At 45.8% G+C, this 18,164-nt stretch overlaps 1 protein-coding gene across 1 annotated transcript in view; it reads left to right on the plus strand.

The window, feature by feature from the left end:
• The first annotated feature begins 5,329 nt into the window (after positions 1 to 5,329).
• LOC149336302 (complement C3-like) overlaps positions 5,330 to 18,164 on the plus strand; it is a 103,718-nt gene continuing 90,883 nt past the window's right edge. The window contains exons 1-3 of the mRNA XM_089552809.1: positions 5,330 to 5,412; positions 10,288 to 10,448; positions 16,343 to 16,543. Coding sequence (XP_089408935.1) covers positions 5,345 to 5,412; positions 10,288 to 10,448; positions 16,343 to 16,543 — 430 coding nt within the window. The 5' untranslated portion in view covers positions 5,330 to 5,344. The remainder of the gene's footprint in view (positions 5,413 to 10,287; positions 10,449 to 16,342; positions 16,544 to 18,164) is intronic.

An 18,164-nucleotide genomic window follows, 5' to 3' on the forward strand; every position in this document is an offset into this window, starting at 1 on the left:
GCCATCTGGTCTCAAACGGAAGAACTGCGTGCAGTAAATGTTCTATAGCCGGCCTTGCATTCTGAGAGCATGCGCCAAAATTGCTGCTTCCTTAAAACTGCCAGCGGCGCCGCATGTATCCATCCCAGTAGTGTAAGCAAAGTGTTATATACGGGTGAATTTTCGAAATATTATTGCGCTTTATAGAAAATATATAATGCTGATGGTGACGTGGATGCTATTTTCACTTAGTGTTTGTTGGGCTCCGCGGACACAAGATAACGAGAGTGGTCATGTCTATGAGAATAATTAAGGCAAAAAGTTCTGAAATAGCTTACGAATTAAGGCGGGCTGACGGGTTCTTTAGGTTCACATGGCCGCATAGGGCAACATGAGCCCTTTGAACCAGCCCCCGAAACTGGCCAGGGTGCGCAATGAGCAGAATGGACTCCCATTGCTTCTCTCAGGGGTTTGAGCTAAGGTCGAGGGCAAGGTTGAATTGGCACGGCCACACTATATGAAATGATGCTGATATTGCACCACTATGTGGGCATTCAGGGTTGTCAAGCGTAGGGTACTACTGGTGTAACCAGACAGGAGCTGAGTAAGTCTCGGTTTGTTATCCGCGCAGAGTATATTCTTCCTCCTTGATGAAGAATGCACGTTGTTTGGGGCGCATATCTTTCTAGCCTTCCTATGAGAATGAAGGTGTTGAGCCTAAAACGTTATTTTCCCCGTTCCATACCTCTCTTCCTCGTTTTCTACGGTAGTAAAATGGTGTAAGCGACCTCGGACATGCCTTTGGGCGACACTGCTTCTCCTGTTGATCCTGTGTGACCTAGGAACCAAATTTCTGAGGCTTGGTTGGGGGGATGATTAGTGTGCAAGAGTAAGCCTGTTCCAAGTATTAGCCCTTTGTTGGGGTTGCGACATGCATTTTGGCAATTCGCTACTTGAGCCCACGGCAAGTGCTATGGCAGCTACCTATGCGTGAATGGGCACTGCCCTGCACAACGAGTCGCTGTTGACCAGAGTTGCTGTGGGAGTCGTAAGTGTGATGTTCATTGTTCCCTGTGTTTGTCCATCACCAGGTGCCGCCTTTGCAGAGAGTAAGCAGGCAGAGGAGGCAGATATGCACATCGGACCTTTCTGGTGTACAATATAGGCACCGTTTTTTCGCACAGGATTGTACCTCGTCCGCTACGGCTTGGAGGTGTGACTCCGCTTCGGAGTCACTCCCGGTGTTGCACCAGAGAAGAGACAGGAAGACTTTAATGAATAATGGAGAGGTGGTGTTGCAGCAGATAGCGATGTCTGCATATATGGCATGCTTGAAGTCTTCAATTTTAACAGCTGAGTGGCCAGGTTCAGCACGGCCAGGTTTTACACCATAGGCGACAAGACCACCTCTTGTGTAGTTCCCAGGCGACGGAGCGTAATGGGGTCCGGTATCAGGTTCCGCAGGCTTAAGACTGCTTGTGTTGAGGTCAGATCAGGTTCCCCAGACTTCAGACTGCTTGTGTTGAGGTCATAATGCCTTTGAAGTAGTTGCATGTCCAGAGGCCGCAATTTATGACAATCAGACGGCACAGTAATGTTATGTAAAATATATTGTTGAGCGTGCCTTTTAGATCTACCATCAGAATTGTCCTGGTTTGGGTTTTAGATGGTGTCGCCAAAAGGTCTTCTACAGATAGAAGAAGACACCTTGCATGGACAAATGCGCATAGCGGGTTGTTCGGTTCGAGATACCTGCTGAGCATTCTTTTGGTAACATTTTCGATGAGGTTTCCTGGGCAGGTGTTTAGCGATATTCAATGAAGATTTTCCAAGAGCTTGGGTTTGTTAGGCTTCGGCATATATTTGATCTCTGTTATTTTCCACGATGAGCGCAGCTGTCCTATGTCCCTGTGCTTCTCGGTAAAGTACATGACTAATGATGAAAGGCTGCTCCACTACAGCAACTCTTTGTATCTTGCCTCTGCGTTCTGCGTGATTCCTCTCGTCAAAACTATTTTTTTTAATCTTTCCTCACTCTGCTGCATCAAATTTTTCGAGAAAATATGAGAAGACAGTCGTGTACATTTCAGCAGTAGTCTCGTCAAACAATAGTACATAATGTGTTTTGTGCGTTATACCCGACACCCACGCACATCGCAACCCAAGCAACCACCGATATCCTTCGAACGGCAGACGGAGGTCTGTTTTGGATGTTCCGGACGTCCGCTGAACACCCACAAACAGCCGGCGGACGTCCGTCAGCCTTCCGATAGGAGGCCGAAAGTGTACGTTGCTCGCGCCCACGGACGTCCAGTTGAGATCATCCGTTGCCGGATATTTCTCGGATATTCGCATATATGATGCATGCGTGCTTTTTTCACTCCCGCGATGGAATAAAACGGAAAACAATTTAATGTACAGCAGGCGTGTTGTGGTTGATTGTACATCAGCAGAACACTGGATTATATTTGTAAAATTTCTTAAATCTGACTCTTCAAATGTGACAGTCTTGGGACACGCATCCATAACCTTCTTACCCACAGGATTTCTGAAAAAAATGAAAGTGACAAACATTAGACATGTGAAAGAAATGCCAAAATGCAGTAGGCTAAGTAAAAACATTGGAATGCAACTTGAGACGGCGAAAGAAGACCAGGAACGAGGAAGAGACCAAGAAGAGAGAGCGCGATGTCTTCCTCGCCCCTTGTCTTTTTACCGGTCCCAAGATACATTCTAATACTAGTCATCAACTAGCCCAGCTTTCTCAGTTATATAAACATTGGAACCAATTAACAGGAGTGTTTAGTGCTTAAAGTTTAACAGACAATGCATTTTAACAAACACCTTAATAATTATAAGGCAATGACAGCTCGACTTTTGTACAGCATATTTGACAGTATATCTGTACGTTATTTACTCTCATAGTTTTATGTCTTACAACCATCAATTCACGGCTTAAGGCACTAACCTGCGCAGCACTGTACGCGACTGTCCACAGAAAGCCGCACAGCTTCCGTTGCAAACAACTGCAAACTACACGTTCTCCCTATGTTTTGCCTTTCGCAAGTTGGCACTTTTTATAGGAACACTGAACCTAGCGATGCCTTAAAAATTAACAAAATGCGAAAATACTCCGTCGCAAAATTTAGCAGAAGTGTGGGAATTAGCCGCGCGAGTTGAGGGCTCCCGCAGCTATGTGGTGTATGCTCCCGAAAGTGTGAGAACAGCACACACTTGTGGAAGCCATCACCTCGCGCTTACTGCTCCCATTCTCCTGGAAACGAATGTTATGTGATCATGCTGCATTGACCTAAAAGTAAGTTCCAAGCAGTGTACTGTACACACCTTCGCAGGCAATCACACTGAGCCTTCCTTAAACCAGGGTTGGCGCAGTACGGCATTCTAGCGTTCCAGAAGAGCTTCAGGCACTTCCCGTATTTTCCGAATTGCTTCAGTTACATACTACTTTCATCCACAGACCGAAAAAAGCCACGCGTTACAATAACAGAGCTATAAAGCAGTGCAACACCACGCAACAAATTAACAACGGTGCTACGTAGCAGTACTGATGGATTGGATTGGACTGACAGCGATGTGACGTCTATGGGGATGATGATAGCGGAATATGCGGCAGTTTTGAATTTACCAATTGTTTCAAAGGCAAGTTTCGCGAACAAAACGGCGGACATGTCGTACAATTCCACTCATTTGTAGAAATTTTCTAAATATAAAGTATTAATTGGGTTGCTGCAGAATTGTGCTCACCTGCTTTAAATTAATTTAGCTCGTTGGCGGCTTTTGCACTGCAGGGAGGAGAATCGCATCAATTTACAAACGTCTTCGCGTCAAACCCTCCAACTGATGCAAATAATTTCGGGAAAGCAAATTTGCGGAATAAGTCTTTCGCGGTTAAAAAAAAAAGCAAACTGCATAGTATAGACACTACACATACACGAAGGGCGCGAATTTTCAGTGGAAAAAAAAAAGTTCATACTCATGGCCTGGGAAATCGTTCGGACGTACACCTCGTCTCTCATGCGGATATACAAAAGTGGACACTGTCCGTACCTCCGACGGACGTACGGATTAGGTTACCCAAACCGATTTGCGTTCGTACGTCTTATGAACGTCCTATCTTGGCGCAGGGCGTTCGGATCTAGTTCGGACGTACGACGGATATCTGTGGTTGTTTAGAAAAGACATTTTGGGCACAACGTTCAAAACTCCGGCATTTCAAATTTTCTTACAAGCTACTTTGCGTTGAGAAGATCATTGGGGATAGAGATAAGGAAGGAGAGCGAAGAATCCTCAATTATTATTAGGCACGAAGTGCATTTACTTCGCATTTTCTGAAAACTCACTTCCACAATGGCCTAGAACCGCAGTGAAGTCGATTCGAAACCTGCATCCGACAATTCCAATGACTCTAAGCTTAATGCTGGCATGTTGTCTCAGTGGTAAACAGCCATACCCTCCCGAGGATGATGAAATCCGCAGCAACAGAAGTATCCTGTGACCGGTAGTCACACTTCGTGGTTGATCCAGAGGCCCCAGAGACACAGTGCGGGACAGACCCTAACAACATGGTTGTGGTGAATGACGGCGGCATATGCCGCCGTCTAGCATACGTCTATTGTTGCAGCATCCTTATTGACTGAGGAAACGGTTTCGAATCGATATGAATGTAACCTGCAAAACTAGTCGGCAAATGCCCCATGCGTATCCTCTTTACCGTATTAGAAGGGGAAGCTTCTTTCTGCTTTGGCCAAATACAGGCCCCTGACGTAGGTTGTTTGGCTGAAAGCGTCGTAAAGCACTGTCTCGCCGAATTTGGAAAAGTCCTGCCCGCTGCTCCTGGTCCCGCCGTATCTTAGCACACGGCCAATGCCTTCTAAGGAGGCATTGGCCGAAGAGCGCTAACGCTGCAAAGTCATTGCGACAGTTAAGCTTACTCTGTCTTGACACAACTAATTCGGCTAGTAGCTGACGCCGGTGCTCGGCCTGGCCACAAAATGAAATAAGGCAGGAGAAGACGACTGACTGCTTATCAGTCAAAGAACAACTGCTTGAACCAGGGACTAGAGCGCACTGGCTGCACATGGCTGCACGGCGAGGCTGCACGCTTATTTTCAACACGCCAATTTTCACATCACAGAGGGCGCTGCCCAGCGCTGACTCAACGGTCAAACCGTAGGGCAAGATAACTGCTTGCGCGAAATACGAGACTCTGAAAGATAGGCCCAGGCTCGCGCTAACAAAGTATTTGCACGCGGGCAGCGCAGATACGCTGGCGTCCATGTTCTTGCGGCACCGTAGCCGCTCGAAGAGTTTAGCAGCTGGCCGCCAAGGGCGACCAGCTACAAGCATGTGGTCGTCAAGCGCTCGTAGACTTCCTTGGATATTTTGGATATGTGTCCTCTGCGTGCCGACAGTGTGAGTAGTATTTCATAATTCTTTGTATTTATATTCTAGCACCGTGAACTTCCCTTATTTATCTCTGTCAGTGTTTTTGAACAAAAATTTTCGCATTTGTGTCTGCTAGTTCACTTAGACATACGTGCAGTTCCTGGAAACTTGCCCTCCATAGACACTCTCACAAAAAGGAATTAAGTCTCAGTGCGAATTCGAAAAACCAAACGGCTTGCTGAGAATAGGAACGCTAAGCCCGCCTCTAACGCTTAAACATAAGATTGCTTGCCGGCTTTGGCTTCACTGTCGCAGTGCTTCATACCGTGCTCTCAGGCTCACCGACGTGAAATGAGGGAACGCAGAGCGCATTGAAACACAGAATGCCTAAACACAGACCGGCGAAAGAACAACACGTACCGCATTATACAGTTTTCGCTCTAGTCTAAGCTCACCTAATGGTAATCCGATCCTGAAGCATTTAGAAGCCTACAAAAAGCACGAAGAAGTAACCCTCGCAGACAGGAGGAAAGCAAAAGAAAATAGCCGAAAAATAATGACGTACTTATTCGGTTATATGAATGCTAATCATTACTAACGTGACCGAATGCTCATTCACCGTATCAACTGCACATATCTGCCACATTCCTCGCGCACAACGGGCTTTTTGTGGTGCCATTTAACTCCGCTAATCCGCCTTATACACCATGATTACGGCATTCTTACTGCAGCAGAGGCGAACACGTTATGTTGAACCCTCCGACAGGTTGAATTCGTTTTATCGAAGTCGTATTCTTGTTCTCCTTTGAAAGGCCTTTTACACAGAAGCTGCAGTGTAACCCCTGACGCTGAGCCAGTTTGCCTTCCATGATTACGATGCGCCATCACAAGGGACAAACCGGACGATGTCCTTGTCGTCCTCACTTTGTCTAGTGGATTGTGTTCCTTGCGCTTGTTCTTGGAAAGTACGGGCGTAGTGACGCCGATTTCTGCAAATAATTGTTAGCTTAGTGGGTTGGTGATATCCAGCGGAAACTAGCCCGAAGGATGGGGGAGAGGCACACGGCAAGAGGGCTGCTTGCCTACCTGAAGCAATCCCGTTTCGGCACACGGCACGTGAAAGATAGATGAGCTGCGTCCTTGAATATAATCCCACCTGCGGGTTTTCAAGCTAGAGTTTTCATTAAGACCGTCGCATTACATGCAACAGATATGGCAGCAGTGCCAAAACCCATCGCAGCATAGAACTCAAGCGGGTATAGTTGTAGTAGGATGGCAAGTCAAACTAATTGGATTATGTTCATTTTGAAAAGAGAGAGCGCGAGCGGGGACGACGGGCGAAGAGAGAGAGGAATTCAACAGAAGCACCACACTTCGTGACTAATTATTGTGATCACTAGCCGCATAAAAGTTTTGCCGTTACTATCCGGTGTTGGCGACTTCCACTGTCTTGCTACTATGGGGGTTAGTTTTCAATCTTAACGGCAAACATCGCAAAAACCGAAGCAAAAAATCTGGTCCGCGTAACTGGACGACTCCATAGGCGTGCGTATTACGTGACTGTTGTCAGAAAGCCCCCGAGGGTGTAATAAGAACGGCCCACAAAACGACGTGACTACCATTTTCAACCAAAACAACGCCTGCAGAGGCTGACAGCGTGGAAGCCGCGCTTTTTTGCTGTTTCTCGTTTTTAGTATTAACCCCTCTATCCTATCTTCGATGACAGCAACATCAATAACAGCAATAACTAACAATCAATACAGCCGTATGTGCTGAAAGCCTAGCGTCACGATCAATAAATATGAAAAGGGCTTCTGAAGCCGAACGCAGTAAACATTTAAAATAATAAGCTCGAAATGTCTCACCTTGCACCGCCATGTGCGGTGAAAAAAAAAAAAAAACCGGGGCAGTATAAAACGCCCTTCAAAAATTAAAACTCTCGGCCTTCCATTCAATTCACGGGACGGTAGCTCAGTGGGCAGCTGCTCAATCTTTCTGAGCCTACTCTCGTAACAAACGCTCATCCAGTCAAAACCTGGTGTTCTTTTGTTCCCCGATAAGATACAGTTCATATGGGACAACAGCCAGGCTTTAAGTGCAGCCTGGCTACATGATACTTTTAAGGTTCCTGCTCTCTTCGCAACTTTTATCTGTTTTTGCCACAGCTGTAGTTCTTTCGCTTCGGCTGAATGTACAGGACGTGTGGTCTAGTACGATCCGTAAAGCGCTTAACACAAGCTTTTGATCTCTCGGTTGTAGGTCGTACCCAGGAGAGCATGTTTGTTTTTTATGGGTGAAGGGCGTTCAACGTATGAAAGAGACTCAGGCTATGAGCGACGCCGTAGTGCAGGGCTTCGGATAATTTCTACAGCCCGATATTCTTTGGCGTGCACTGACATGGCATTGTAAAGGGCATTTAACGTCCCAGAGAGACTCAGGCTATGAGGGACGCCGTAGTGCAGGGCTCCGGATAATATCAACAACCCGGGGTTCTTTGACGTGCATTGAAATGGCACAGTACAGAGGCCTCTAGCATCTGCTCCACTACTGCACCTCTTCCTTCCTTTCTTTCAGACCCACCTTTATCCCTTACCTTAAGGCGCGGTTCAGGTGTCCATCGAGATATGTGAGACAGATTCTGCTCCATTTCCTTTCCCCAAAATCAGTTTTCAATTTTCTAGCATCTGGTCTTTATCGAAATGCGACCGCCGCGGCCAGGAAGAACCTCGCGATTTTCAGATGAGCAGCCGAGCACCATAACCACTGCGCCAACGCGGCCGCTTGCAGAGTCTGCATCATTTTCACATTATGTTCCATACGTTACCAAAGTTGTCTCCGAAGAAAGTACATCGTTGGGATCCGAAAAAATATCTTGTGCAGTTCGTGCTTTTAAAGTTTTAATGGTCTGCACAGTTTTCTACATGCCTTATTCCCTCCATCCAGGGATTTTTGTTTCCTTCTGCACCTTCAGACTATCGTAGGGAACGGTAAAAGATTCCAGACGCTTAAGCTCCGCGAAAAAGCGCTAATGTGTCCCTTCAGCTGCCTGTAGTCTTCTTTGCGTATCGCTTCGCAGGCAAGATCATTATCATCTTTACATTTACATACCGCGGGGATTCCTCAACCACCGTGGCGCAGTAGAGCAGCGGATAAGCGATTCGCCGCTACTCCGGCAGGTAGCGGTTTAAAACACAGCAACCGTTGGGGATTGGGCGACCTTGATTGCGATTTAACTCACACCTGCCACAATGAGCAGTTTGCCACAGTCCGGTGGACAGGTAATGATGACATCACCAGCTTCCGTGACTAGATGTCAGGTGGACCACCTTCTTTTTCACTCACAACGCCGACAAAGAATTTTTTACTGACGGGATTCTTAACGCTTACCCGTTAACAAAAATGGCACAGGTTTCAAGCGAGATACAAAACTGTCATCGTTGGCTTAAGCCCTGTTGAACGGCACGATGTAGCGTCTGGCGACACTTGTGGGCTGTCGTGGAAGTAATTTTTAATTAGAACGGGAGCAGAAAGCCCTGTTAAACTTGTCATCAAACCATACCTAATTCTGAAATGTAAATTAAGTTAATCCTATGCGGTTGCTCACTCGTGCTGCACAGTACAGTACCGGCGAAAGTTGCATGCGGATTTCTTTCTGCTTTCTTACCTTTATCAATCACGACTCACTTTGCAGTCTTTGCGTCTCCTTAAGAAAACCGAGTCTCGTGAGCATTAATCTGATTTGTAGTGAATATCTAACAGGTTGTTTAACAAAAAAAGTATTAAATTAATCTGATCCCAACTTTATGAATAAAGTGGCGATAATATGAAAATGTCTAGTTTTACGCCAATCTCTCCTACTCAATAGCCGTATATAATTTGCAACAGATGCAGCCACTCTTTGAGATGCACACACACGCGGTGAAGGCCACTGACTCTACCACGATACAGCATGCGCACTCGTGAATGCGCTTGTCGAAATGAGTTCTGCAAGCACCGCGCTCCTGTGTGAACCTTGTGCGCGTATGTAGCGCACACCATGCAAGATGCCGGAGCCTGATGAGACCTAAATGTAGAGCAGACCCCTCTTCCTACAAAGACTAGTCGAGATTTTAGGCTCTCTATGTAAAAGTTCGGTTCTCAACCAAAGCTCGATGGTATGCCTAGAAACGCATGCTCTTCCGTATCTTTCAAATGTATTCGAAAACGATCACACTGCCACATATGACCCGTGCACTCATCAGTTAAACGAACAATGGTGCCTAGCGCGGAGAAAGCTTCTTGAGAAAGGCAATAGCTGATATTCTCAATACCGAACAGATATGCTTTTAAGGCTGCCTCAAACACATATGCCAGTGTGTAGGTCTTTACAAAGCCGCTTTTTTTGGAAAACTTTGTTCCTTACAAAGGTATTTTAACACATCAGTACCGTTTACGAAGCGTCCAGCAAGCAGTTGTGTAATGAGAGTAAAGGCCTTGAAAAGCTCATTAACTGACATCATTTTAATGGGGACTGGTTATATCAGGCTATGATGCGGATGATATCAGTGCATGTTTATCCATTGCTTTCGAATTTCAAAAACACTTCTTTCGTACTTCCCTTTGTTATCTTTGCTGCTTTTTTTAGGGATTGTCGAATGCACCGCGTTTGTTTGCTTCATTGTCTTGACCATCAGCCATCCAATTATTTAGCTTCTAGTGCCGTTGTTCCCAGTCTTGTTATTTCTTTCATGATCTCTGTCTTTCCAACGCTGCATTGGAGAGTAAACGTCGACAGGGCACCGTGCAGTTAGGCCAAGTCCTATGGACATTCCTTTCACCGAAGTTGTTGAAGATCTAAAGAAGTCAGTTTGAAGGAATTATGTATAGTATGCGTGTTCCACTGAATACTGTATAACCACCCAGGTGGAGCTGCGTCATCGTAGCGCCCAGAATGGTCCGGCCCGGAGTCGATGAGACGATTGCTGTCTTCAGCCGGGGATTGCCAAGGATCATCACTTTAACCTTGAGCAGCATCGGGCGTCAGACGCTGCCCATCTACCAAGACACCCTCAGTCTCGGCCCAGGTGAGTTTTCAGGAAAGAACGAGCGATAGGGAAGGAAAGAGAGGCAAGGACGTTAACGAGGCGATGACCACTTTACTACCATGCTCATACAGATCCATAGTAGCGGCATGGCAGAAAGACGGGATTCTCGAGATTAAATGAACAAGCGTTGTGAGAAGAGCGTCATTTCGCAAGCACACGCTTCGACAAGAGGACACGTCTTGAGACGAGACAGGTCGTCTCCCTGAAACATTAAACAGTGGACTGCGGCTACACTAGACGCTTGTTCATTTAGTTTGGTGTTGTTTATGTGTTCAGAAGGGGACAACGGATGGGAACGAAAAGGAAAATTGTTTTGTGTCAATAAAGCGTCTCCAGATAACGAATGAAGGAACTGTATTCAAGTATGCCATTTTTTGCCTTGTCTCGATGATGTACGGCGAGATAAGACATTGCATGGACAGAGCACGTCATTTTCAACACATAAGCGAAGCTACACCGGTCAATTCCACCTTGTAATGCAAAGAAAGAAAGTACAAAGGTCTCAGATATCGGCATATTCTCGTCGTACTGTCTATGAGGACCTGCTCAAGCAATGTCACTGTTCGCGATCCTCTGTACTGTCCCCAGCACGCTCGTGAGAACAGCGGCTTAAATAGGGTCGCCAAAGGAACGGGGAATAGGCGAGACACTGGTGAGCAGGTTGAAGTTGGAAGATGCTCGTTAAAAATACCTCTCTCTGCTCTTCGTCCCTAGAGATGTCGTAAATTATGCACTTGGGGTCTTTTGAGAGGTTAAGGAGCACAAACCATCACTGGGCAATAGGCAGGTTTAGCATAGTTTTCTTCTGCACCGGTATCACATATCGCAACCGCGAGGCGCCAATGCAGAGGTGCCGATCACTCCGAGATGACAGGTGTGCCCGCAGCAGTTCTGCACCTGAGCCCTCGCGGCCATGGGCGCATGCACAATGTAGCCATCGTATAGCATTTTAATAGAGACTTGTAACTTGATGTTACCGCACGCCGCATGTATACGCCGCTACGAAGAGCGGTCAACAGCGCATGCTCAAGTGATCAATCCTTCATATGGTCCCTTAGAGCCATCTGCACGTGTGGCTTTTGCCGCTGTGAGCAGTCATAGAGTTTGATTCTATACCTAGACGGAAAACTGACTTTTCCGGAGGCAAATCTCAAGGATTGCTTGCAAATTTACATGCGGGTCTCACTTTTTCTAGTTTCAAAACTACTTCCCTGTGTAGCAATCCGTTCAACCGTAAATATTATGATTTGTTTCTATAGTGTGCTCGTATGCGACCTGCCACCGTTGTATGTATGAGTTTATTTAATTTATTTTTTTGTAATGGCTTTTAGATGAGCCACAGGCATTTTCAAGTTATTTTTTTTTACCTTTTGGCCTGTGGCTCATTCGAAAGACTGCATGTACATTTGTGAAATAAAGTGAACCTTACTACTACTACACCGGACATTCACTCATGTTAAAGTTGTTAAAAAGGAAAAACACTCCAAAGAATTTAGTCTCCAGAGGTTGGAGAGAATCGGAGCTGTGGTGGCGAGTTCTAGCCACTCTATCCCCGCACAGCCACGATTCCGGGTAACAGACCATGTTTTAGGCCTATCACTAGCCAACCAAAGAGGAAACCTCATCTCGCCAGTACGCTCTTGCATTGGTTTAAGAAGCGCTCTTTTAGAAACTAGGACTAACCGAGCTTCTTTGCATGATGAGTTTATGTGCTTACATCGCCATCAAGCGAATTAAAAACACAGTACAACAAGGTACTCAGTCTCTCTTTCTCTCTCTCTCCCTTAACACGAAACGGGTACGGGCAAAATGTCAGCATCTCCTTCATCACATTGTTCGAAGTGTGATTTCGTTCGCCCAGTTCTAATCACTGCGAGGGTAACCAGAACGAGGGAAGAAAAAGAACAATGGATGAGCACACACAACATAGGCACTGGTCTGGAGCGATTTTCGCCATTTATTAGTGTTTTGGTTGGCACTATGGGCATTCGCAAGCTCTTTTTCGGAAACTACTGAAGGAGCAGGTTGGGTGATTGCCAGGCACCGGAATCAGTAAAATTTAATGTAGCGAGAGCTATAGCAAATGGCTCCGATCAAACGCCGTGTTGAATTTTGACGTTAGCGCCAATTGCGCCGGCAAGGAGTGCATGTTCATAAAGCCGTCTCCCGGCTACAGCGTCATGGGGAAGACCACGTTTATCACTTGAAAGTCGCGCCGTATGATAAAGCAGAGCTACCCTCTCTGGCCTCCGAACAGGACACTCCTAGTGCTGACGGCTTGCGATAATGCCCGTCTGGGTCAGCCGTGCTCAGTTTAGAGAGAAAGAATCTGGTCGAGGGGAGGCAGCTTGGAAACTGTATTTGGTGTAGGATGTCAGACTGAAAGACTGAACGTGGGCGACAAAAACAACTCGTGAAAAACGCGACACCACTGGGAGCGCTGTTGCGTGCTCCCGTCGCTAGCGGAGAAACCTCGATTAAGCGGTGATTGCTAGGCTTCGTTTATGCCGGCGGCGTTTATGGAATTTAATAACATCGTGGAGGATTTGCTTGCGCGGGCTTCATCTAATGTCCTCGACAGCAACATAAGCACCAGCGTTTGCAAGCGATTCTAACCTGGGCAGCGGCATTGAGTTTGGCGCAGCCGCAGGTTTTCGCCGGTTTATGTAGTTAGTACCCTGAAGATTTCGATGTTGGTCATTCGGGAACACTCATGTGAGCTCTGTAGCGAAATCCATTGGTAAAAAACCGCCGTTAGGTGTTACGTTTGCTCTCAAAGCAACTGTCTAAAAGCGCGCTGGCCTGGAAGCGAAGGAGATTTTGTTTTGCAGCCGTTGATGAGTCAGTACCAGGTGTAAAATATTGGTAAATTGGTAAATTGATTGGTAAAAATAGACTTTTTGAGGCAAAAACTAACCTGTTGCGGCAAAGTAATAGCAGGGTTGGAGAAAGTAATAAAAGAAAAGAAAACAAGTGAATCATTTAACTAGTGAGATTGTTAACTAAAATCTAATGTTAATGACTTAGCTATTATAAAAATACCTAGTTGCCATTATACATCTGTACCTGACAGTGTGTAATAGCCATATATGCTTTCAGAGTTTTGAAAACACGATTACCCTTAGCTCTATGGCTCCGCAAGTATCAACTATTTAAAAAAAAATCACACGTCGATGTGTGCGGACAGCGACCTTCATCAAATCGCGTCCCTGCGAAGCTCGCGTGTCACGTGACCTTTTCTCATAGCTTCTGACTGCTCCTGCAAGGCGGAAGCTCGCGCGCCGCATGTGAATCTCTGTCACACCAATGCTGCGATGGCCTCCGGTCCTCGCCAAACCGCTTCTCCAGCGTGGGTGGGGCAGAGCTAAATAGGTTAACAATAAAACTCTTGAAAAACTGCCAGAGTGCTTACCAAATTAGGAGCGGGGAATCGGGTGGTATACTGACCGACTACCTCCCTCTGCGAAAGTAAAGGAATTGGCGTCTGCATATAAGGCGTATGAAGATATCAATGTATATATAAGGCGCATTATCCTGAGTGGGCACGCCTGGATAGGAGGACTGCTGTATAATAGCCTATAACGACTAACTGGCAAGTTGGTTTGGATTCATTGCTACGGAGCTGCGCGCAACGACGACAGACAAGAAAGGAGAGGACACACAACAAAGCGCTGGGCTGTCAGTTGAGGCTTATTTGGAAAAAAGAAATCTTTTAAGCATGGCTTAACTGCAAGTCAAAGGGTTATGCAACATGTTGTAATGGTCACTCAAGATTTAACAACAAAAACTGTGAATAAAAGTGAATTCCTTCTCAAGCAAGGTCTCCTTTCTTTTCTGTCGCCGTTTCGCGCTACTCAGTAGCAATGTAAAGTGGGTTCTCTCTTCAGCAACTGAACATGGGAGATCTGTAGTTTTTTGCAGCGAAATGTTTCAGAGATTTTTTTTTGTGATGAAAATGGCTGTTGATGTAATGTTGCGATAACTTAATTCAGCCAATGTTTTTATGAAATTTGTACTCGCAAATCTGTATCCTTCCTTTCTCCGTAATTATCTCAAACCTTAAAATCCAAATATCTCAAGATATACATTACTTGCTTTTTTTAAGCTTTTGCTTTCTTCATATATTTCGCTAGAATAATTTAAAATATACCTTTCTTTCAAGCGGTCTCAGGTTAACTTTCGGTCATTAAAGTAAAGCTTTGCAGTCGGTATGGTGCCTTGCAAGGAGTACTGTCTCAAAAGAAGTCTCCCTAATGAGCAACTCAAGTGAGAAATTCATAGAACAAAAAAACTAACACAGCCTTACTCCTATTGTAGTACTAACTGTGCGAGCGGGGTAATGCGAAATTGGAATAGAGGGTTTAAGGCAACGCGATGGGCATGTGTTGCCGCTACCCTCAGTCATACCATCATCTCGGAAGCTATGAGGGGTGGTTTGCGTAGACGACGACGATGCCGCGATTTCTCCTAGTGGGCTACGTACAGCGTTCCTATAATATTACGGTTTTGGAGTTCCTCTTAAGCTAAACCACAGTGTTTCCACCCCCATTTAACATGGGCGTGAGGTAGGGGGATCTACAGCAGTCATCGTCATTTCGCTGTATCTGGTAGTAACTTTGGACCTCCCATAATTTTGTGATGCGCTTGCTGTCGTGACACGGTGGTAGCTGTACTACCAGGTAACACAGGTGGTAAAGAACAAAACAGCAATTTACTTAGAGCACTCTCCTTCCACATGGTGGAACTGGAGGGTGAGTGGACTGGTTCTTATTGTATATACGGCTAAAAAATACTGGCTAAGAAATACAGTCGATTCATGCCACATGGGATTTTGTTCTTTCTAGTGAATACGTTGTTTGGCCATGGTTTTGCATTGGGCGATTTTAAATAAGGTTCCTTGGTGGCTCGGCTCCTTGGCTGTCGTGTCAACGCGACCGGCCAGTGCAAAAGCGCAGGAATATTACCAGCCGTAAAAATATGAATAGCTCTTGGCAAGTTGAGCCTCCGAGTAGTTGACGAGGATGGATGCAGATTTCGGAACGTTTCGAGCTGTGAGTACTATTAATAGTGCAGCGCGCACACACTTCGCAGACACTGTATATAGCTTCCACGCAGGGTATCAGTGGTATTTCTCGCTACAAAGGGTTTCTTCCTAGCTAAACATTTGAAGGAATAATTTATAGTTTACAAACACGGGAGGAAAAAGAGGGTAGAGAAGTACGAGCGAAAATGACAAGATGTTTTCTAACACTGCATCGGCATTTTTGCGTTCATGTGCTCATCTGCGTATTAGCCGCGAACACGAAATGCCTTTTTCATTGCAATAATTATCCAGGAAGGAATTATCAAAAGTTGCGATATAATAATTAAAGTGCGGAACACTCCGTAGAGAAATTCAAGAAGTGACAGCCAATTTGTTGCTCTCAGACGCAAAAAAAAAGTGGCGGTAATGATCTCTGGCTCAAAACTTTTTTTTTCAGTTTGTGACATTTCTGAAGTGCGAATGTGACAGTGAGTTCAGTTCTAAGCCTACTTGTCCTACTTTAGACCAACTAAGTGATACGGCATCGTTGAGAAGCTTCCGTGCTGATTTTCTGGCATGTCCAGAAGAACTTGACTCTCAGGAGCAATGCATGTGCGAGGTACCACCGGTCGAACATCATTTGCTGCATAAAATTCCAGGTCTTAGAACTTTCTCTCAGCTTGCCCGCATCTGACTGAACCATTTGACAGATTCTCACGCACTTCAACTTCTTCAGCGTACGTAGCCCGTTGAAAGGGGTGCAGTAGAGAAAAGGTCCGAACTTTGGTTGCTTCTTGGTGAAAAGCTCAGCCATGTCCTCGTCCAGGAACATGTGTCACGTCCTCCGCAGGTGAGTCCCGGCTGGTGCACGTGTGGATCGATCCGGACAAGCTGATCGCTCCTGGGGGAAGCCTGAATGAAAGTTCCTACGTGTCCCTGGTGGTCGAGTGCGGTCAAGTGTACATCAAGGAGGCTCGCATTCCGATCAGCCCTCAGAGTGGGTACATGCTGATGCAGAGCGACAAGCCCATCTACACGCCTAAGCAGACAGGTGAGTAGGATACGTTCACTGCAGGGAGTTGAAGACAGGACTGGAGACTGGCAGGCTTGCTTCGATTGTTTCACGCGAATTTGGTTTACAACTAATGTGAATAGACAGATGTGATGTGTAGGAAAGAGATGGAGGTAGATTAGATGGCCATGACATAGGTTGATGGATTGTGTAGCGCCCCTTTGTATCGATGTAGTGGCGAGTGCAACCAGGTTCAACTTTTTTATAATTAATTTGATTTTAATACCTTTTCCTGAACAATATTCCCCGAATATGCGGCGGCGAACTTCTAATAAACAGACTTGTCAGTGGTACTGGTCCGATATTCTGCCCTGTATTTGTCTTTCGCTAGAAGTTTCGATGTGTTAACGTATTCACCATCTTTCCGGCAACATGTTATACCCTTTTTTATTTTTCATCAGTGCCATTAGTCTGCTGAGTGCATAATCGTGGGATTCAATCTTTTCCCCGGGAAGGAAATTTTATGAAGTCGAAATGCTATGTAAGTTCACTTTAAAGAACCTCAGATACTCAAAACAAACATTTAGCCCTCCAGTACGACGTCTTTTATAGCCCATGCGAAGCTTTAGATGTCATGCTACTACGACTCCTGAAAATTTACTCTTACACAATTTCGGTGCTTTTTGATCACATCTTCCAAACGCTTTAAAACTGAGCTCGTTTGACCAACTGTTTTAAACCTGACCCGCGACCTCGTCCTCAGCAGGCGAGCTCCACAGCCTATCACTGCGGTGCTTTGAAAGCCTGGAATAACAAACATTTATCTTTTGCAAGAAAAAGTAGTTGGGTTTTTTACGTATTTAAACCGAGTAGACATGCGAAAGCGCGTGTTTAGCCTGATTACCTCGTGCTTTTGTTTTGCTAAGTCATCGGCACGTCTGGCGGCTATATTAGAGTCAGGTTAAGCTCTGATCGAGGTTAAGCTTATCTGATCCGTTCGTGCCGATGATGTAAGTTGATGAAGTGGGCGATGTGCAGTGCACGTCACGAGAGTGTGCTGCAGACATCATCATCATCAGTTCACCACGAGGCATGAGCGGCGAAGTTTCTCTTCAGAGAGGAGTGTGCTATGGTGCAAGGAGTATATGCTGCCCAGGATCGGCCTCATGTCAGGCTCCCTTTCTTCGACGCATGCGTTCTCCCATATTTGTGATGTGCGGGACATGTGAGAGCAGGATGTTGGTGTGATTTTATATGACGAGTTGCGGCACGCGACCTGGTTAAGTCGGACTTGAAGCCTGTCAGGATGGGTGTACTTTCATGCAATAAAGAAAAAAAACTGCGCTGATAGCATAGTTCTCTTGTGAAGTGCCGAGCGAAGCTGATCTATCTGTGTAACGGCGATGTTTACTTTGTTTATTTACTCATGGTCAAGTTCAAGGCTCCAGCGAATAATCGGTTTTTAGTTTCGCTCTTAAAAATACTGCATTCAAAAACAACCCATAAGCCCTCGTGCAGCATATCCGGAACGACCAGAAAATTAAAAAATACGGAGAAACTCTCCTGAATAAAAGCGCGAACTTGGACGAGGACTGAAGAAAGACACATAGACGACACAAAGACGCAAGACGCATAGACGCATAGTTCGCGCTGTTATTCA

The sequence above is a fragment of the Amblyomma mixtum genome, chromosome 7, assembly GCF_055824585.1.
Source record: "Amblyomma mixtum isolate Tamu chromosome 7, ASM5582458v1, whole genome shotgun sequence".
Classification (NCBI taxonomy): domain Eukaryota; kingdom Metazoa; phylum Arthropoda; class Arachnida; order Ixodida; family Ixodidae; genus Amblyomma; species Amblyomma mixtum.